Source organism: Molothrus aeneus, chromosome 16 (genome assembly GCF_037042795.1).
Source record: "Molothrus aeneus isolate 106 chromosome 16, BPBGC_Maene_1.0, whole genome shotgun sequence".
NCBI lineage: Eukaryota > Metazoa > Chordata > Aves > Passeriformes > Icteridae > Molothrus > Molothrus aeneus.
Genome location: NC_089661.1, coordinates 1,401,632 through 1,422,997, shown reverse-complemented (window position 1 = coordinate 1,422,997; position 21,366 = coordinate 1,401,632). Strand labels below are relative to the sequence as shown.

Sequence of the window (21,366 nt, the reverse complement as noted above, 5' to 3'; positions counted from 1 at the left end):
ATGGCAGAGGTGTGTGGGGTTGGCAGTCCCACGTTGGAAGTGTGTAGGGGGATAGAACATAAAGTAAATAGTAACATAAGTAAAAAAAGGTAGTATAGAAAGTAATCTTACTCCCTAAAGAGTTGCAGCTGAGCCAATTATTAAGGATTAGGAGCAGGCCTGATGTTTACAGGCCACGCCTGTAGCCAATAAGAAGCGTGTTATAAAAGAGTGGATTGGTTGGTTAAGGGGAACTGGAGTCAGTTGCCTGCTGTGAGGACAAGGACGAGTCAGTGCCTAGAGGAGCTGCCTACAAGAAACATCAAGGAGGTATGAAACTCTAGCAATATGGAACCCATGCAATGTAATGACAATAGAACTCTTGCACTATAATGACAACAGAACTGTGCCAAAGAGGTTGAATGTTTCCTCTCCTTCAGCCCTATCCTGATGTCTTTAACCACCACGTGGCTTTCCCCAGGAATCCAGGAGTGCAGCATCATCTCTCTGCAGCAGAGCAGGGGGGAGGGTGATGCTGGAGTGTCTGTGTGCCCTGCACTGACTGTACCTTTGGTGTTCAGGTCGATACCTGGAGAGTACCTCCTCGGGCTCGTCCTCGCGCTCGCAGAGCCCGCTGCTGCTGAGCCCTGCCAACTCCCACGGCCCCTTCCTGGGGAGCCTGCCGCACGCTCCTCACGCACAGTACGTACAGGGCACCACCAAATGTCAGAGGGATACACCCACTAAAGAATTCCAGTGCTTGTTGAATAGTTTTGTTCATCCTTATGACCTCTCTACTCTTCCATCACCACAACGGTTCAGAGGCCACAGCATCTTCTGGATGTGGTGGTGGCATCTTGGCTATTCCTGGGAAGTTTGTTCCAATGGGGGTGAAAGGGTTCCCAGTTGAGACAATTAATATGTCTGCACCATGCAGCAGCTCCTCTTCTGTGGGAGTACCAGTTGTCAGTTTTTCTGAGTCTGGACTGAAGGCACTTGAGACAGTAATTCAAGTGTTTATTATTTCTTATCAGTAAAACAGTCTCATTACTGTGAGTTTGGCAGCTTTTCATTAGAAGGCACAAAATGGCCACAATCTCTTGGTATAAGGTCTTTGAAGACTAAACTATCCAATTAAGAGCTGACACCTGGATTATTTTCCCTTTTAACCCAATAACTGATCCCAAAGAGCCCCCAATGGGGACTTTTCTGCCCAATTACAAAATGCCACCCAAACCCATGAAGAAGAAGGAAGAAGAAGCATGAAGAAGAAACCTAGGGTAACACCCTGTGCACTCCATGTTGCTTCTATCCACAACATACTAAAAATCCCAAAACCTCAATTTCTCACCAAGTGATACACCTACACTACTCTCTCTAATCATTTTACACTTTTGTTGGTTCTAGTTTATCTTGAAGTCTGGGAAACTTTCTCCATGAATGAGGGTCAAAGTCAGTGCTCCCCTGGGGGTTAGAGCACCCCAGAGCAGACAGAGAAATATTCCCTGGGGTGCCCTGGGTTTCCACACTCTTCCTCCCCTCTGAATCCCAGGGAGAGGCCATGGTTTACAGCCAGCTGAGAGGGCCCTGCACATCCCCTTGTAAACCACGAGCAGAGTGTTCCTGCAAGGCTGGTGCTGCTTTCAGGAGGTGTTTTTGGAGCTTGTCTCCTATTGCCCTGCTCCTGGCACTTTGACCCCATGCTCCAAGAGCACCAGCACTGCTGCATGCAAACTTCCCTGATGCCCTTAGCTTTGGGGTCATCAGCCTGCAGTCACCTCATCCTTTGGTGGCCAGAGCATCTCCCAGAGTGTGTTTCCATGTGGCCATCTGCCCTGGCACATTCTGCAGGGTCAGGGGTTGGGACAGGCTGAGCTGGTTTTTCTGCAGTCTCGTCTCCAGGGCCCTTCTCCAGAGGGACAGCTTGGAGGCTGCTCACAGTCATGGAATGGGGACCATTTGTCCCCAGGGCTCACAGCTCCCCTCCTTTGCCAGCACAAACAAGCCAAGGCACTGGTAAAGAGAATCAGCCCTCACTGCAGAACCAGTAAATCCTCTTGCTAAATACCAGCTTATTAGGGATTTGCAGAGGACAAATATTTGGCACCAGAGGTTTAAGCTGCTTGCATGGAGTGAGAGACCCACACAGAGGAGACACCAGATCATCTACTTGGCAGCTGCTTTGTTCAAGCCATCCTCACTGTGCTGTTAATTCCCTCCAGGCTGAGGTGTAGAATCCAGAATGGGTTGGGTGGGATGGAACCTCAGAGATCATCTCATTCCAACCCCTCCACCATGGGCAGGAAAAGGGGCATTTAGGCTAAAGGAGCCTGTCTTGGTGACCTCCTTGCCATGCTGTGCCATGTTCTGCTTGTTTCCATGCAGCTGCCGGGCCCCAGAGGTTCCTCCCCTGGAATCACAGACCACTGGTTTCACCTGAGCATTGGTGGTCAGCTGTGAGATGTAATTTGGGCCATGGGTCTTTTCATGCATGTGGCTGCCACCCCTTCTGCTCACCACAGGTTGTCCCCAGGCTGTGACTTCTCATTGTGGCATCACCTGAGGTCCTGCCCCTCCACTGAGCAATGGGAGCTGGATGCAATGCAATCTCACCACAGTCAGTGTCTGAGATTCTGGGTTGAACAGAGCATTTTAATGCTGATTTCATGACATCATTTCCCTAAGATTGTTCACCTTACAGCAATGTTTTTTCATAAGACTATGGCCCATGCACCCCTGCCCCTGGGGTGTGTGAGCACCAGGGATGGCATTGCTTGGGAACCCGTGCTGGTGTCACTGTGGGGCATGGGATGCTCAGCTGCTGTTGTGTCTGAAGTTGTAACACGAGGAGCCAGCACAGACTCTTTGGGCAGGGGCTGCTGTGGAAATAAACTGAAAATTGAAAACCCAGCTACACCCACCAGTTGCACCCATCCCATTTGGAGGAAAACGTTTGCTGATCCTCATGCACCACCAAATCCTTCCCCAACCCCCCCTGTTGCAGTCTGCCCATGGGAGCTCAGTGAAATCTCTGCTCCCACAACTCTGCCACTGCCAGACCTCCCTGCTGGCACAGAGCCACTGCTGTGGCTGGGCCTTGGTGGCCTGTTGAGTCCTGTCCAGCAGCTCTTGGAGGGAAGGGTTCAGCCTGTTTGGTGCTCCTTTCCATCCTCAACTGGGCAAGCCACCTGCCACAGCAGCAGCTCACAGTGTGGTGGGTGTTGCTGTAAAGGATGCCCATTTCTTAGGGCATCTTGCATGATTTTGGGTCCAAATCCTGGTTAAGACACACCCAGCTGTGTGTCCCAAGCTTCACTTTGAAGTTTCCTAAGAACTGCTTGATAGCTGGTCCATCTGTATGTTGCTGTCTGGTGATTTAGTTGGATTCAAGCAACAACCATGTTGATCATTTGTGTGCTTTTGGGTATAAAACCAGGAATGCCAAATATATTCTGGTTAAATCTTTAGTTTCTTCTCTAAACAAGTATTCCCTTATTGGGGATTAGGAAAAGCCGTCACTTTAACAACACTGAACAATGTCTGCCAAAGAACAGGAGGCCTCACTTCCCCTTTCCAACGGTGGGTGGAAGAAAGGATGCAAATAAAAGGCTGGGAGAAGGTAGAAGGATCACACATGAAAATAAATCCAGGCAGTTTGTTCAGTGTTATGAGAAGATAACCCAGATCACCTTGAGTCACCTGCAGACTTCTCTCCCTTGCAGCTACTCCATTGACTCAGGAATCCAGAGTATTTCTGTAGCAAACTCCTCTGGCTTGGGACTGACAATCAGTGGTGGATCCAACAGGCCTGACGGGCCCATGATTTATGTCCAAGAGCTTTTGCCAGATGGGGACTGTTACAAGGTAAGTTGGTGTGGAGACCCTCAGGAGCTCTGCCATGGGCACCTTTCTAGAGGCTGTGGCTGTTCTGAAGCAGCTTTTCTAGGAGCAGATGGATAATTGCGTGGACTAATGAGGATTTGTGTTGCAGGAGAAGGCTTTGGCAGAGATGTCCCTTCTCAATGCTGTGTCTCTCTCCCTGTTTGTTTAGGATGGTCGGCTCCGACCTGGAGACCAACTCATTGCTATCAACAGAGATTCTCTGGTGGGCAGCACACATGAGGAGGCCAGAAAAATAATTGAAAAAGCCAAATTCAGGTAGGCATAGAAAGTATTTCCTGTCATCATCAGGTGCTGCTGAGTCTTAGGCAGAGCACTTCATACCAAGGTTTGGCTTCACGGGCACTATTAGCCTTAAATGATTCTTTAAGGTGGTCACATCAGGAAATCTTGAAGGCATGGATCATCCTGAAGTGTAATCCAGACCTTCCTGATGTTCTGGGCCTCATGAGTATCTCCTGCCCAGCAGAGCTTTGAAACAGAACTGAAGTTAAAAAAGGGGGAAAAAAGGAGACTCAGGAGAGACCTTATGGATCTGTACAAGAGGGTGGAGCCAGGTGGGGATGGGGCTTTTTTCCCAATTAACAAGGGACAGGACAAGAGGAAACAGCCTCAAGTAGTGCCAGGGGATGTTTAGATTGGATATTAGGAAAAACTTCTTCATGGAAAGGGTTGTAAAGCCCTTGGCACAGGCTGCCCAGGGCAGTGGTGGAATCACCTAGAAGTGTTCAAAAGCCATGGAGATGTGGCACTGGGGACAGGGGTCAGTGGTGGCCTTAGCAGTACCCAGGAAATGGTGAAACTCAATGATCTGAGGGGTCTTTCCCAACTTTAACCATTCCATGATTCAATGGAATGCAGCTGGTGGAGATCCAGCTGCACTGGTGCAGGCTGCTCAGGCTTAGGTCAGGTTATCCTGGAGACAACCACAAGCACGGGAGCTCTGCAAATTTGTGCCTTTTGTTTTGTTAATAAGATGTTGTGTGTTTGTTGTTTGTTGAAGACACGAGGGAAGCACAGAAGTGGCCTTTATCCCTGGGAGGGGACGGTTACATCCTGGACTGTCAGTGCACAGCAACAGCCCATCCCCACCTCCAAAGGCTGTGGGAAATGGCCTGAGCTCCTGCAGGCTCAAGGTCCACGTGAGGTCCCCAGAGGTAGGTGGAAATTCATCTCTAAAGAGATATGATACCAATCCTGGAGACAGATACCAATCCTGGGATCTTGCCTTGATCAGAGAACTCTTCTTTAGGGAGTCCCTAGTAGTACTTCTGGAAATCCAGTGGGAAGTCTGTGCTGTTGATGTATTTACCTGCAGGCAGATGTTTTAAATCTGAAATAATTTTTTCTCTCTTGGGTTTGAGACAGAGATGGATCTGTGGAGGTAATGACAGGAGTTTCATCTCCAGGGCCTGCATTCAGACCTGTTTCAAGAGTCAGGTTTAAAAAAAACAAAGCCCTTCTGTGGATAGCAACCTGCATCTCATTCAGCACCAGTCATAGGGCTGGAAGGGATCTCTGGAGTCAGTTTGATCTAGGCTCCTAGCCAAAGGCAGGCACAACTCTTTATTCTTCAAGCCCTGTGATGAGGATGAATCCCCAGCATTCCTGCACAGCCCATTCCTGCTCCTGACTACTCTAATGATAAGCCAGGCTCATTCCTGCTGCAAAGCCAAGCTCCACTTTGTGTTTGCAGAGAAGTGCTCGAGCTGTGAATGGCTGGACAGGGTTTAACCCTCAGGGTCTGCAGCTCCATTCTGTGCATTTGTCACTCCTCTCCTGGGCTGGTGCCATGCTGGGTGTCCTTTCTGCCCTCTTCCACACAAATTTCCTTCAAAAGAAGCTGGCTGGATGTTCCTTTCATGCAAGACCATTCACAAACACTTTGCTTTCTAGACCTGTGGGGACACAGGCTTACATGAATGTCACATATGTGCTGCCTTTGGGTGCACCAGGCTGGAGATGTGCCCTAGAAAGGCACCAGAGCCCCTGGAGCTGTGGCTGGGTGCTGTGGTTGGACCCTCACCCTCAGCTTGTGTGATGCTGTGCACTTGTATGAAATCTCACCATTGTCTGGACTGAAATGGCTCCTTTCCTCACTTTGCTGCTGAAAGATGGAACTTCTAATGAGGTCTGGACTTCCACACCAGGGAAAGAGTGCCCAGGCAGGTGTGCTGCCTGTCTGTCTGTCCTCACACCGGTCCTGTGCCCTCTTGGCACCCAGTCCCCAGCTGTGTCACAGCTCTCTTGGTGGTGCTCACCCTCAGATTATTTTTCCCTCTTCCTTGTGCTTTCAGCCATGACCTAGCACAAAAGGAAAGGTGTGAACTGATCTCAGCTCCCTGCCCTGCTCACTGGGATAATTATGGGTTTGGGCTAAATATTACACCTGGCTGTGGTCAGACTTGGGACCTCCCTGCTGGATTGGATGCAGAGCTTCAGGGAGATCTTCTGTGGAGAAACCAGGCAAGGCCAAAACCAGCCCCAGCACTCAAGCACAGTTACAGAAAGGACAGAATTGTTTGTGTGTGACCAGAGGTTATGGGGTGGCTCAGCCTGTGCCAGGTGCTCCCAGAGAAATCCCTGGAATCTCTTTAGGCCCACCTGCACAAGGGATGTATGTGGTGCCCTCATGGCTCTGCCTTGAACTCGATCTCCTGCTCATTATTTACAGCAACAGATTCTCCTTAGCAACTGTCTGTGCCATTTTGTCTTGTTTTTCTAGAATAGACGTGAAAATCCTTTTCCTGTGCCTTCTTTGTCTCCAGACATTTGCCCACCAGAGCTCACAGTCTCAGGTGAGTCCTGCTCAACCATTCTCTTTGTGTGGGTGACAAACAGCTGTGCCTCCTCAGAGCTGAGGAAATTACAGAATCACAGAATGGATTGCCTTGAAAGGGACCTTAAAGCCCAGCCCATCCCACCCCTGCCATGGCAGGGACACCTCCCACTGTCCCAGGCTGCTCCAAGCCCTGCCCAGCCTGGCCTTGGGCACTGCCAGGGATCCAGGGGCAGCCCCAGCTGCTCTGGGCACCCTGTGCCAGGGCCTGCCCACCCTCACAGGGAACAATTCCTAATTCCCAATATCCCATCCAGCCCTGCCCTCTGGCAGTGTAAAGCCATTCCTCTTGTCCTATCACCACATTTTTTATCAGTGTTTCTACTGCTGGAGTGGAATTTAATGGGGTGATAGTGACACTCAGCCTGCTCAGAGAGAGGGCAGGCAGCAGCTTGGTTTACTCAGTGAGTAGTAATTATATCCATGTTTGCCCATAGTAGCAAAACTCTTCACTGAGGTATTCAAGAAGACAAATTCCTCCACTCTCAGCCTGTGGTTCACTTGCAGCAGTGCCTTTGCCCACCTCAGACATGCAGCAGGTTCTCCACAGGCCACATTCCCTCCTGGGGGGAATGGGGGGTCTTGGACACACAGCATAAAAGCAGTCAGGTGCTTTTATGTACACAGCAACCCTGGGCTCTGAACAGGCTTTGAGGATGCCCTCAATTGGCCAAGCTGGGAAATGGCTTAGATGTTAAATAAATCAAATTTATCTCTACATCCAAACTTCATCCAAGTTTTTGCTTATTTTTTCATTCTGTGTTTCATCTTTATGCTCTGGGTCTCCTGAGCTCTTACCTTTTGTGGAGAGAACCACTCTGTTCATCCAACAGTGTGGCAGCAATGGGGGTTGAACCTGAATCACCCTGCAGCTTCCCAAATCCCTTAATACTATTGAGGAAACCTCAATAATCCCCAGAGCCCAGGGAGACAACCTCCACAGGGTACCCCATAGCCCTGTGAGAGGAAGGTTACTCCTGCCCTGAGGGAAAGATGGACTTTCCCAACAAATCCTGAACAATCCCACCATTCTTGCAGCCTCAAATCCAACAGCCCTTCCTTCCCTGGGACATTGGCTCTGCTTCCAAATCCCTGTGCCTTGCTGCAATTCCCCTCTGGAAGGCTAAGGGCAAGCCCTGGAGCTAAACTGTGTTTAGTCCATGCCTGGGACCAGCAGGAGATGGAGCAGCTGCTCCCAGGGATGCTTGCTCACCTTAGGCAAGCTCAGCAGCTTCAGCTCTGCCTTCCGTGCTGCCCTGGAGAGGCCCTGGGATGGGAATGAGCTCTGTCCTCCCTTCCTGAGCGCCCTGCAGGTGCCAGGGACACTCTCAGGTGGCCACCATGGACAGCCAGCCCTGGTGATGGGGACAGAGCAACCCAGTACCAGCAGTGACCTACCCATGGCCTGACTTAGCTGGGGATTTGATCACTCCAGGATTTGAATGTGGGATGCCAAGGAGGCTTTGTGTCAGTGTTGTCATCCATGGAGACAGACAGGCTCTGAAAGAACCACCAGGCTGGGAGCCTGGGCCAGGCAGTGCCTCTCTCTGGGTGCCTGATGGATGCCCTGGATATGGCTGTGTCCAGAGCTGACAGCAAAGGCACATGGAGCTAATCCTGATTAGCCATGGCTCCAAGGGTAATGGCTCTGCCCTTGAACTTGGAGAGGGAAGTGCTGCTGGCTGATCCAGCAAACCCATTTGCTGCCTCTTGCTGCTTCCCAGCTGCAGGCCTTAGCAGAGCAGATGGAGGCCTGGATTAGGAGGATTATGCAGCTCCTCTGCTACTCACTGCCTTCTCCTGGCACCTGGGCCCTGCCCCAATGGCCAGGAGGGTGAGGTGTGAGGGAGAAATGCTGCAGGATTCCAGAGGAGCTGTGGGACCTGGCACAACAGGCTCCCTGTCAAGTTATCCAGACCCAAGCAGCAACAGGAATTGCTCCCTGGGCAAATCTTGTGACTGGCACCAGAAGGAACCTTGTCACCTGGGCTGATGGTTTGAGGGTGGGCAGGGGCAGGCACAGACACCCTGAACCCTTCTGGAGTCTGGTTGGGTTCTTCAGGAGCAGTAACACCTCCTGCAGCCCTCCTCCATGGTTCCTTACAGGCAAGGGTTAATCATAATTATGATTAGGTGGGGCTCCCTCCAGGAATGGAGGGGCAGGACTGGACTTTTGTGCTCTAGACCTTTTCAGCTGTGCAGCAGTGCTGGCAATGCTGAGCCAGCTGTTGGCAGCTGGATCCTCCAGCTCATGACAGCTTTTCACTAATTCAGCAGCTGCTGCCTCTGCCTCTCTCTGCCTCTGTGCCTGCCTCACAACACATGTGGCTGCTTCTACCCAAAAACCCTGCCTGCCCAGCTGAGGGGAAAAGGGTTCAAAGCTTTTTGCAGTCTTGGGGAGGGAAAAAAAATCTCAGAGTGGTGCTTTTCCACATCACTTTTAATCTGTTCATTCCCATGGGTGTCAGGAATTCTTTCTGGTTTTTTTAATCAGAGTAGAACAAGAACCAGGCAGATTTTAATTCATTTTTCTCACAATTTACCATAACTCAAAGACTCCACAAAACTCTGTGATTGGAAATTTCCAAAGTGCTGGAAATTTTTTTGCAGTCCTTTGTCCCTGGATGAAACATGTCACTTTAAACCATGCAGAAGCCCAGTTTCAGAAGGATTTCCCCCAGTATCCAGTCTCTCTAAGAGAGGCCTAGTTCAGCCTTCCAGAGATGGTTTTAGTAAATCCTGGACTTGGATTTTTGCCCTGCTGCACACACTTTATACGAGAGATCTGAGTTTTGCTTTGCAGACACCTCTACCCAAGTTCTTCCCCGTTAATCTTTGGTTTTGATTTTTCAGCACCTACTTCAGCTTCTAACTACAAAGCAGCTTCAGGCACCAAACCTAAAGTAGCCCTGGATCCCCAAATCCGGCTCAAGGATGGAAAACTGGAACTGGTGAGTGGCAGGGTCCCTCTCCCCACAGCAAGGTCTCCTCCTCGTGCGCTGTGCAGGAAATAGCCCAGCTTCAGCTGAGCTTGCTGGAGGCTGAGTCCAGCCTCTGAAGGTAAAGAGGGTGAAACATCCTGACTGTGTCCAAAGGGGCATTTAAACATCCCTTGGCTCATCTTGGCTATTTCTTGGTGCTCCATGAAGCTCCAGAAGCCTTTTCCTGGCAGCTGCACCTCCCTTGGACCATTGGCTAAGGTTGTGCCCTCCAAAGTTTTGGTGCTGCTGTCACTGCTAGGGTGACCTCAGGCAGGCTGGTGTGCGGGAGGGAAGGCTGAGACAGGCGTTATCTCATCGAGGAGCCATCCAGAACCGCTGATTCTTCCATCATTTTGTGGAGAACACACTCCATGGGCATGGAGCAGAGCTGCCCATGTGCTCACCGAGACCCTGGGGAGGGACAGGGTGCCTTGAGGGGCCGTGTCCCGGTCTGGCACCTTGGGCTCTTCCGGCGTTTGAGGGGGGACGTGGGGCCAGAGCCCTTTGTGCGAGGCCCCGATGTGACGAACATCTGCTGCCCCCCGACGGCAGCGCCGCGGAGCCGCTCTCCGAGCCCGCACTTCTGAAGCGGACCCAGGGCGGCATTTGCACAGCGACCTCTGCTCCTCAGGGGACAAAGCAGCTCCTCTGGCTGGCAGGAGCGCAGCGCTTTGCTTCCCTTTCTAAGCCGTGTTAGCTGGGGGGGGACACCGACTGGCACAACCCGAGGTGGCTTTGGGGTGGCCAACCCCACCAATATCCCAAAGCCAGGGAGCCTGCAGCAGGGCCTTGCTCGGGGGGTGGACAGAGGAACGGGACAGCAGAGGGACCCCAGGGCCTTGGCGCTGGTGCTGGGAAGGTGAGCGAAGATCCCTCCGAGCCCCTTCCCAGGGAATTTCCAGGAGCTGCTGTGAGCAGGAGCTGTGAGTGCAGCCTGGCACTCGAGCGTTTCACTCGGGCTCTTTCCCAGAGTCTGCTGAGCTCGACTTTGTTTTTTAAAAGCTTCAGTTGCTGCTGCCAGCAGGGAAGTGGGGCTTGCACAGGCTTATCTGCTTCTGTGTGCTGCCCTGAGGTTGAACTGATAAATATCAGTAGAAGTTAGGGCATCAGAAGTAATGAGAGGGCAAAACATGAAGTGAAGGAGCAAAATGTTTGAATGTCTCCTCTCTCCATGAGAAACACTCTGTTAATAGCTTTTATCTTCCTGGTCCCAAACACAATTTCTGAGCAGTAAGAGAAAGGAGAGGTTGAGCTCTTGGCAGCTGAGTCTTGCTGAAACTCCACTGGTTTTTGATAAAAGTCCTGAAAACTCACTGGAGCTGCAAATCTGATTGCAGATAAAATGTTCTTGGAGGTATGTGAACCTATGTTCAGGAACAGACATTTCTGTACATGTGCAGCAAAGGAGAGACTGTAAATCCAATCCAAGCCTGTTCCTTTGGGAGATGCTGCCTGGAGAAACCCAGCACCAAGTCTTCCCAGTGCTTATCCCAAAGAATTGCTTTTCCAGTATTTTTCTTTTCAAAGGCTCCTTGTTTCTGCTCAAGGTTCTGCAGTACCTTGGTCTGGATGTGACCGAGGAGAAGAAGAGGCAGCTCCGGCAGAGCCTGACCACGGACTCACAGGGGACTGTGGCCTATGGAGGTGAGCAGGAGCTCTGCCCAGGGGGATCTGACATTTCTGTGCAGCTTCACTGGCAGCTAAAAAGGGAAAAAGGGACATAAATGGCTGGGGAGACACCTGCCTGCGTAGGGATAGAGCCTGTAAAGAGGGGAAGTCACAAACACAAAAGAAGGCATTCTGTAGAATCATGGAATCCTGGAATGGGTTGGGTTGGAAGGGACCTCAAAATTCATCTCATTCCACCAGACACCTTCCACTATCCCAGGCTGCTCCAAGCCCTGTCCAAGAGGACACTTCCAGGGATGGATCAGCCACAGCTTCACTGTGAAACCTGTGCCAGGGCCCCACTGCCCTCATAGGGAAGAATTTCTTCCTAACATCTAATCTAAACCTACTCTTTGTCAGTTTAAAGCCATTCCCATTGCCCTATCATAGTTAAAATCAGACTAAAAGAAAGTTGATGCAAGAATTTACTTTCCTTAAAATCCCAGCTTTCCTAGTAGGAACTGGCCAGAGGAGACACACAAAATGAAAGCCAGTTCTGCTTTCTGTGGCCTTCCAGAGCATGGCTGACCTACAGGGTCTGCTCCCCAGAAGGCTTTCAGCAAAAATCCAAAACCATCAGCAATGTCCCCAGCAGAGAGAACAGTCACAAGGCATCTGGATCAATGTTTTGTGCAGAGGGAGGGATGGGACACAGAACCACAGCCCTCTCCTATGAGTGACTGGAGTTGTACTTTGTGGAAACAGAAATTAGGATGACTGGGAGTATTTAGCAAATGTGCTGCTTTTGCAGACTCTGGCTCCTGCTGCAGCCCAGGGACCGTCCAGGACAGGCTTCAGGGTGGGATCATGAAGTTCAACAAGGCCAAGTGCATGTACTGCACCTGGGTCAGGGCAGCTGCAAGCACAAATCCAAGCTGGGTAGAGAAGGGATGGAAAGCAGCAGTGGGAGAGGATTGGGGGTGTTGGAGGATGAGAGCTGGACATGCCCTGGCTGTGAGCACCCAGAAACCCCCCTGGGCTGGGCTGAGCCCCAGTGTGGGCAGCAGGAGGGGGGATTCTGCCCCCTCAGGTGAGACCCCACCTGCAGAGCTGCATCCTCCAGCTTGGGGGCACCTCAGAGCCCCTGGCAGGGCCTAAAGGGGCTCCAGGAGAGCTGGAGAGGGACTGGGGACAAGGCATGGAGGGACAGGACACAGGGAATGGCTGCCAGTGCCAGAGGGCAGGGCTGGATGGGATATTGGGAATTAGGAATTGTTCCCTGGGAGGGTGGGCAGGCCCTGGCACAGGGTGCCCAGAGCAGCTGGGGCTGCCCCTGGATCCCTGGCAGTGCCCAAGGCCAGGCTGGATGGGGCTTGGAGCAGCCTGGGACAGTGGAAGGTGTCCCTGCCATGGCAGGGGATGGAATAAGATCATCTTTATGGTCCCTTTGTGCCCAAACCATTCCATGTTTCTCTGATTCTGTGACTGGAAGCTCTGGGACCCTGGTGCCACATCCCTGATGGTCCCCACCTGTCCCACACAGCCCCTTCTGCTGTGCCTTCCTTCATGTCTGAAAGCAAAATTAATGTAGATTTTCAAACTTGTAAATTTAACACCTTTTCTAAGTACTGAACTCACTGAGTTGTGTTTTTGTTTAAATCAGCAACATGAGAAATGGTCAGCAGGTGCCTTTTGTCAGGGAAATGAGGGTTTAGCTTAAAATTTTAAAACTTTCAGAACCACAGTCGTGAAAACTCCCCCGTGAAAATATCTGGGGTTTTCTGGGTTTTAAAAATGTCTTTTTTTTTTCAGTTGGATAAGGAACAGGAGTCTAATAAAGGCTGTCAACAACTCATTTCAGCTTGATGGGATTGCTGACAAACCCAGGATCATTAGGGAAACCTGTCTGGCATCTCTAAACCCTGCTTGGCACCAGTGGATGGCCCTGAAATCAGTGGCATTTTCTCCTAACCCACAGCAATTTTCTCTTTTAACCTGGTAAAAACTGCTTGTTTCTCACAGATGTTCTCCAAGCACTCAGGGATCTGATGCAGGAGGAGCTGGATGAGGCTGGTCTGGATTCCAGCTCTGTGCTCTTCTCTCAGCACGAAGTGGCCAATTTGCTGGATACATCAGCTTTTCACTCCCTGGTCAGTCACCCCAAAGCTCTGCTACATTGAATCCATGGATCTTCCACATGAAATCCATGGAATTCTGAGATGGGAAAACCTAAATTACAATTTTCTGGTTGTTCTAGAGTTAGAAAGACAATGCAGAACTATTAATTAATCATTTTTTAATAGAAAAGTCTATAAAATACCTCAAACTTCTCATTTTTAATAAGGAAATAAGAGTATCTATGGGATAATATGAGGAAATAGCCTGGCAGCTATGCAGAAGGAGAAATAGCCATAATTAATCAGTTCTAAGTAATTTCATTTGGTTCACAAAGTGAAAATTCACTCTAGCTCAGCCATATCAGCAATGATGGGGATCAGAGAGTAAAAATCTGTGGGGCAAAATGAACCATGCTGGAGCTGAATTATTTAATGTGCCTTTTGATCTATTGCATTAAAATGCTGCCTCCTTTTTTAGGTGATTTTGATTCAATGTGTGATGAGTCTGTCCCTCTCCTTGCAGACCTTTGACTCTCTCAACTGCAATGGCAGTGAGGACCTGGAGCAGCTGCAGCTGGAGATGAGGGATCTGCGGCACGAAGTCCGCAGGCTGAAGGTTCAGAGCAGATTGCTTGGCTGGGGTGTTCTGCTGTAGCTCTCTGTGGGGGTAATGGGGTGGCCTGTCCCTCTGGAGAAGTCACCAGTTTGCATTCTGTGCATTCCTCCTCACACAGGAGCCTCTCACCCTCCACTCTCCTTAATTGCCTCTTTCTCGCTCTCAACCTCAAAGGAAAACTTATTTGTACTCCAAGCATGCAGTCCCTTCTCAGCAGGGAGTTAACATATTTAAAAAGCAGCTCTCATTAAGAATTCCAGTGTGTGATTAACAGAAGCAGCACCTGTCCTCTCACCCTCACCTGGCTGTGAGCACCTCAGCTGTGTCCAGGTGGAATTCTGCAGGTCACAGCTCTAACAGCTCTCCCTGTGGGGGGACAAAGTGCACAGAACTTCTGTAAAATAATATTCTGGTGGGTAGGGGCATTCTAGAAAATGTGCTGTCATTTGTTGCTTCTAATCCGGTGAAAATATTTCCCACAGTGTCTCCTGAGAGAAGTGGAGAGCAGCAAGAAGTTGATGGAGGATGAGCTTCAAAGGCTGAACCAAGTTAGTGGAGGGATTTCTGGGGTGCTGGGGTGGGTTTGGGGGTGGGTTTGGCAGCTGAGGGGGATGTGGAGTGCTCATCAGAAGTTCCTGGTGCTTGCAGAAGGCGCTGGGGTTCCTGTCAGAGAACCGGAGCCTGCACAGCAAACTGCAGATGGCCGAGGTGGTGCAGAGACAGGCCCACAGTGCCGAGCAGGACTACGAGGAAGTGATCCACCTGCTGGAGGCTGAGATTGCAGAACTGAAGATGCAGCTGGCAGGGAAAAAGGCAAAGCACGTCTCTGAAATAGAGGTAATGCAACCCCCTGGAAAAACCCACAACCCTTCAGACTCTTCTTCTGTGGGTTCATAGAGTCATGGAATGATTTGGGCCAGAAGAGATCATAAAGCTCATCTCATTCCAGCCCCCTGCCACGGGCAGGGACTCCTTCCACTGTCCCAGGTTGTTCCAAGCCCCATCCAACCAGGCCTTGGACACTTCCAGGGGTGGGGCAGCCCCAACTAAGGTTACCCTCCTTCTATTTACACAGGAGAAAATGAAACAGCACGTAGACCATTTGCTGTGTGGGACCACAAGGCCAACACAGTCTCTGCATCTGTGTTATAATTTGCATAACTTCCACTGTCCCTTCCCAAAGGACACTGCCTTTGCTCATAGCAAATGCCACAAACTGTTGTTTCCAAAAGCCAAGGCTGGAGCATCACCACCCCTTTCTCCTCCTGCTGTGTCCCTGTGTCAGGAGGACATCCTGGAGCTGAGGAGGCAGCTGTCCCTGGCTGATGGCCAGCTACGAAAATCCGAAGTGTCCCGGAAGCGCCTGGAGATCTGCAATAGGAAACTGCTCCTGTTTGTGCAGGTGAGGTGTGCACCTGCCCCCTGCTGCAGCATCACCACGGCCTCTTTCCTTCAGGGTGCTTTTGCAAGTCCAATCAACTTCCTGCTCCATAAGCAAGAGGAGCTTTTTTCCCTCTCTCACCTGAAAAAGTCACTGTCTGTTGGTTAGGAGGAAGCAGGGAATGAGCTCAGATCTCCTCATACCCCTGGGAGCAATGCAAACTCCATGGTGCAGGTTTTGCTGGTGGCTCTGCTCTTCCTGGCTCCCTGTGCTGAGGCTGTCAAAATCATCCATGCTCACCTTCCCTTGCTATAGCTCTATAAATAGGAACCTGGAGAGTGGCTTTGCTCTTCCAGAGCTTTTCCCTCTGGATTTCCTGCAAAATCTCACAGTTTAGTCTTTCAATTGGCAGGTTTTCCACTTCATTCCCTGTATTGGGAACACCAGTATGTGTAATTAATGAACTGGCCAGCATGGGAAGCATTAGTAGTCAGTGTATCTGCTATGGCTACTGGTGACCTGTCCCAAGAACTCCTGAAATCAAGCAGAAACAGTGGAGCAAAAGGAAATGTAGAGACTGTGTCCTCTGCTCCAGAGAAGGAGGAATTAAATGCCTCCAGAGCTTCAGCACTATGTGCTAGAGTCTGTGCAGTTTGGGGTCAGACTTTGGCAATATATCTCACTTGACCCCAGGGTCAAACATCACTGGATTTCAAGCACTGGAGCAAAATGTCTTCCTTTTCCCTCCACCCCTCAGTAGTGTTGGAGAAGTGCATGGTAATGAGAGCTTACACATGCAGGTCCAGCCCAGGAGCCAGGGGTTGCTGGCAGCCATGATCCCTGAAATGCAGCCTGCAAAATTATTCCTTGGAAGAGGATTTTTGTGTTGCATTTCATGTATTTTAGCAGTGGTATTAAAATGCAGAATTCAGATGTGTCTGTAAATTCATGAATGCTGCCTGAGCTGCAAAAGGCCTTGAGATATTTGCTTCAAGGGCAATGAATAAGCAGAAGCTGATTACTGTCATATTAAATCTGATCATCAGGAAAAACCCATGGGGTTTGTTCTCAGGAATTATTCATTCCTACAAGTTTGAAACCCTTTTTCTTTTTTCTTTTTTTTTTTTTTTTCTGTTGCATGACAGAACATTTACAAGGTCCTGAGCACACACAGTCATTTACCAGATGAGAAAAGGTAGGAGATGGCTTCTGGGAATGGTGAACAGCAACATGAAATGTCCTTTTCTGACCTTTCTCTGGGGAAGGTGCTTCACACGTAACCTACCCAGAGTTTCTAAACATACTTTCACTTTGCAAGTGAAACCATGGGAGAAAGATGATCTGGAGGCTGCTGGTGGGTTGGTGCTGGGGGACTTGGGCCTCTGTTCAGGCTTTTTTTGGGAGTGAGGAGCTGAAACTCAGCTTGGGTTAAATTGCTCTTGTTAGCAGAGACCCCAAGCAGGTTGTTTCAGAGCAGCAAAGTTTTGATCCACCTGCTTTTCCAAACATAAACCAGGTTTTGGCTCCAGGACCACATCCTTTTTTATCAGCAGTTAGAGCAGACAAAGTGTAAGCAAGGAGCTCTCCAGACTCTCAGCTGCATAAATGGCTGCAGAAACAGAGCTCAGGCTTCTGGACTCCCCTCCAACCCAAGCCTATCTCCTATCCCTTGGGCATAAATGTATCACAAGTCTGTGTGTGTTTTTAACTGATTAAATTATTGAAAAGTCACTGTCCCATCGATAATGACCAGTCCCTTTAAAAGCCAGTTTTTAAGAGGGCTGGAAATCAGTTTTTAAGTTTCCAAGTTGGTTATTTCTAATATAATGCGGGGGAAATGCTTTTGACAAATTCTAAAGAATACTTTGCTATTTTTCTGTAACAAAGCAATGAAAGTGTGTCTAACAGACACTTGAATGCGGAGGGATGGAGATGCAACCCCCCAAACACACAGAATTTATGTAGCAGATCCTTCCTGAGAGGCTGGCCAGGATTGTCAATGCCCATTCTCTGATAGAAGTATTGATGGCACTTTCCGTATTTATAAGCGTCAACCATGAGACAGAAGAGGATAAAACAGATGCAGTCTCAGACACATCTCTTCCACCTTCAGATCTTGTTGACCTTTTGCTATCAGAAGCTAAAGAACTGTTAGCACCAATCCTCTCCAACAAGGACGGTAAGCACTAAATTAACTGCAGAAAGCTGAATCCCAGCAAGTTTCAGGGATCTCTGCCAGTGTTATTGGCAGTTTCCAGCACCTTCCATATTTTTCCATACCAGTTGAGCCTCCCTGATTCTCTCATGCTCACTGAGATGTAATTACCCTATATCCATGTGACTCATCTGTGGATCTGCAATGCAGACTCGCAGGGTATGGAGTCAAAGACTTGTGCCCAGGGCCAGAGGAAAGGTGTTTATCCAGGGGAAAACCCCTGACAGGCAGGAGGAGGGTTTCACAGAATCACTGAAATGCTGGTTGAAAGGGACTGCTGGAGATCAGATCTTCTGCTCCAGGTAGAACCATCCCACCAGAAGGGATCTGCAGTGGGTTTAGCCAGCCAGGATGGAGATCCACAGCCTTCCTGGATGGTGTTCCCTCACTGCTCTGTGACAAAGATCTTCCCAGCACCCAGCCTGAGCTCCCCCAGGGGCAGCCTGTGGCCTCTGTCCCCAGTTACACCGGCTGCACTGCCAAAAACATCTCAGCTCCACAGCCTTTAATTTCCCCTGACGTAGCAGTGGGGGCTGTGGAGTTGCCTCCTGGCCTCCTCTTTGCCAGGCTAAACAAGCCCAGCTCCCTCAGCCCTCCCCAGCCTCTCCCTGCAGGCCTGGGGCTTCCCTTGCTGGATCCTGTCCAGTTCCCCAACAGCTTTAAACCCAGGATCCAAACTTTCCTTCTGCCATCCAGGTACCATTACAGCAATGCTGAGCAGAAGGGAACAGTCACCTCCCATTTCCTTGGAGTAAAAACCAGCCATGCTCCCTTTTCCTCACATCTGTGAGCAAACCAGGGAACATGCATCCAGCTCCAGGGGAGTCTGGATTGGCTTTCCCAGTCTGGGACTCTGAGCTGGTCCATAAGCCATAGACCTTTCTTGGTGGCAATTATTTGACACTGCTTGTCTCTTCCCCCACAAAATGAGTGTCTGACCTCCTCAGTGTCATGTCCAGGTGAATGCACAGCCCCAAACAGGTGCCCAGTCCTTGCTCTTTGATGCTATTCACCAGCTCAGTGTGGCCACAGCCCAGCACTGGCTTTGTCTCAAAGCACAAGACACAAAGAAGTAATTGCAGCCTTTCAGGAGCACCTCTGGTTTATGAGTGCTGTCAGCGTTTTCTGAGCTCCTGCCCCATTTAAATGTGCATTATCATAATGCAGCAGCATTGGGCATGTTCTCTGCACTAACACTTGGCTCTGTGCTTCCATCTGCAGCTCTGCCATGGGACAGGGACCAGTGCCTGCCTGCTGAAGGAATCCCAAATTACAAGGAGTAGGTGTCAAAACTGCTGTGGTCTGTAATTTGGACAACACAGATACTAAAAATTCCTGTTAGTTTTTTTGGGGGTTTTTAACCAAAACTGTTGCTTGATGACTTTTGATCAGACAGTCTAGGAGAGGCCTCCAGATGGCCATGACAGAGAAATACTGTGAAATTCCTAGACAGAAAGAGGCTTCCTGCCCTGCACGGTGTGAATTCCTGGATTTCTCTTTTGCTTTATAAAATGCTGGTTTTCCTTCAGGCCAGATGGGAATTTGTGGTTCTGTGGCTTGTCTAGCCAGCATTTTTATAGCACACTCTGTGTAAGGGAAAAAGCATCACTGAATATGTTATTTTTTTATGCTGTGATATTGAGATGCTGTGAAGCTCCAGACAAGGAAAGCAGGCTGACTTGGCTTTGTTTGGACCTTAAACTGTTAAATTTCCCTGAAACCTCTTAAACTGCTTGTATTTAACAGAGCCATTTCCTAAAGTTATCTGAAAGGGCACTTTGAGACCTAAATATCTCCTGCTGCTTTCTTAGCTTAACTCAACCTGAAGATCTGCCAGCATGGTTTTTTGTTTAGGTACAAAGTACCCATTTGCAAATGATAATTTCAAGGTTATGAAAAGCATTTTCAGACAAAAAGGTGGCCTGCACAGTCTAACCAGGCAAGATCTGTGGCTGCTTCTTCTTTCCTAAATAATGAGTGCTATAATAATTACCCTCTGTGTCCTTCTGCCAAACTACCCAAGGCATATTTCTCCTTTTCAGTCACCTTCATCAGAAGACCACGTGGCCCCCTCCTGCAGGCCAGACCAAGAGTGACCAACCACAGCCACCAAGCCCCACAGAACTGCCTAAGAAGTCGACATAAATATCCCATGGCTTGGTGGTGCTCTGAACCATGGCCATCCATCCCATGGGGGTTGGGAAAGACACCCCCCAGGCACCTCAGCTTCCAGGCCAAGCAGACTGAGAACAAGCTTTCTGACACAAGAATCATTCTTCCTAACTATCCAAGACTTCTTCAGCAACCTCCCCTGCGTGTCTACCTCTGAGTTATCGTACAAGGCTTTTTGCTCACGGTTTTGCAGCTTTATAGGAAAAATATTCTCATGAGGCTACAGAGGCCTGGATTTCTGTGGCAGCCTTTTAGAGCTTGTATTCTGGGTAGCATGAATGTACCTGAGGGACTCAGGGGTCTCCAACAGATCCCTTTTGGTATTTCAGATGAAAAACCAAAGTCTATTTAGTGACTGTAATCAAAGCAGCTTAATCCCTAGTGTCCTAGTTGTCTTGGGATAGGTATTTCTCTTTTTATTCTTTTTGTATAGCTTATCCCAGCTGCAGTGCTTGGAGTGGGAAGCAGCAGCTCAGGCAGTTGTTGGCCAGAGTGCAGGACAGGCAGCAGGGTGCTCTGGTCACAGCGTGGACAGCGAGCCCTCCCTGGAACGTGGCAGGACATAGTGGGCATAGTGAACATAGCTCAGTAAAGGTCCCTGGTGTCACTGGGAAGTGAGATCCACGTGATGCAAGACTGGGACAGCAGTGGATGGGGATCGGATCTGAGATGGGCAGAGGTGTGGAAAATAAAATGGAAACACTCCTCACAAGGAGTTTGCTCTCTGGGTTCTGATTGCAGCTGCTGCGTTCAGCATCTCACAGACAAAGACACAGCCTGAGACCATTTTTCCTCCCTTTTATTTTGGCAGCTCCTGGGGAGATGCATTGAGAAGTTGCAGGAAAATGGGGTACAATCTGGCTTTTACAAATAATTTGTTAAGATTACTTCAAATCTTCCTTGTGGGGGTTCAAAGCATGTGGATTCTTTATTGTTTAAATTAAAGGCTTAGGCAAAATCATGACCCTCACCAGCATCTCCTGCATTCGAGGTATCACTGCACTGCCAAACCAGCAACTGTGTGGTGGAATATATCACACAAATAACCAGTCTGAAATTCTGGGTAAGCTTAATTTCATAGCTTGGGGTAAATCAAATCTTGGGAGTGCATACCTCAGAATATAAATTAAAGGACTTCGTTTAAAAGGAGACATAATCCTTTGGACTGCTTACAAGGAATATTCCCAGGAAGGAGAAAATATTCATCTTGGGATATCCTGTTTAATAGCTCATTCCCCAGTGCTCTCTGCTGTGATGGAATGATAGCAAATCCTGGTGTTACCTGTGGGTTTGGCCCTAGAGCTTTGTTCTCATCTCCTGTGTTACACAGACAGGGAAAGAGGCACACACAGCAAAATCCAGTCTCACCGGTCTGGTGTACCCTGGCTCTGGAAAAACACCTCCAGTTCCCCTGGGGTTACCCAGCAGATCCCAATCTGCCCCTGGCAGGGTCTCTCCAAAAGCATTTGGCTGGAGGTGGCATCCCAGGGAGATGTCTCCAGCCACTGCTTGTCACACTTGTCAGGGAACAGCACAAACAGGATTTTGGGAAGGAGCA

At 49.5% G+C, this 21,366-nt stretch overlaps 1 protein-coding gene across 1 annotated transcript in view; it reads left to right on the top strand.

Annotated features, from left to right (window-relative positions):
• LOC136563453 (syntaxin-binding protein 4-like) overlaps positions 1 to 20,778 on the top strand; it is a 39,523-nt gene extending 18,745 nt beyond the window's left edge. Inside the window, exons 7-22 of the mRNA XM_066560843.1 lie at positions 561 to 681; positions 3,702 to 3,843; positions 4,031 to 4,137; positions 4,883 to 5,036; positions 6,605 to 6,677; positions 9,572 to 9,669; positions 11,247 to 11,343; positions 13,330 to 13,457; positions 13,948 to 14,040; positions 14,523 to 14,588; positions 14,689 to 14,877; positions 15,326 to 15,442; positions 16,567 to 16,616; positions 17,470 to 17,600; positions 18,858 to 18,915; positions 19,679 to 20,778. Of these exons, the coding sequence (XP_066416940.1) occupies positions 561 to 681; positions 3,702 to 3,843; positions 4,031 to 4,137; positions 4,883 to 5,036; positions 6,605 to 6,677; positions 9,572 to 9,669; positions 11,247 to 11,343; positions 13,330 to 13,457; positions 13,948 to 14,040; positions 14,523 to 14,588; positions 14,689 to 14,877; positions 15,326 to 15,442; positions 16,567 to 16,616; positions 17,470 to 17,600; positions 18,858 to 18,915; positions 19,679 to 19,781 (1,727 nt within the window). The 3' untranslated portion in view covers positions 19,782 to 20,778. The remainder of the gene's footprint in view (positions 1 to 560; positions 682 to 3,701; positions 3,844 to 4,030; positions 4,138 to 4,882; positions 5,037 to 6,604; positions 6,678 to 9,571; positions 9,670 to 11,246; positions 11,344 to 13,329; positions 13,458 to 13,947; positions 14,041 to 14,522; positions 14,589 to 14,688; positions 14,878 to 15,325; positions 15,443 to 16,566; positions 16,617 to 17,469; positions 17,601 to 18,857; positions 18,916 to 19,678) is intronic.
• Positions 20,779 to 21,366: the final 588 nt, after the last annotated feature.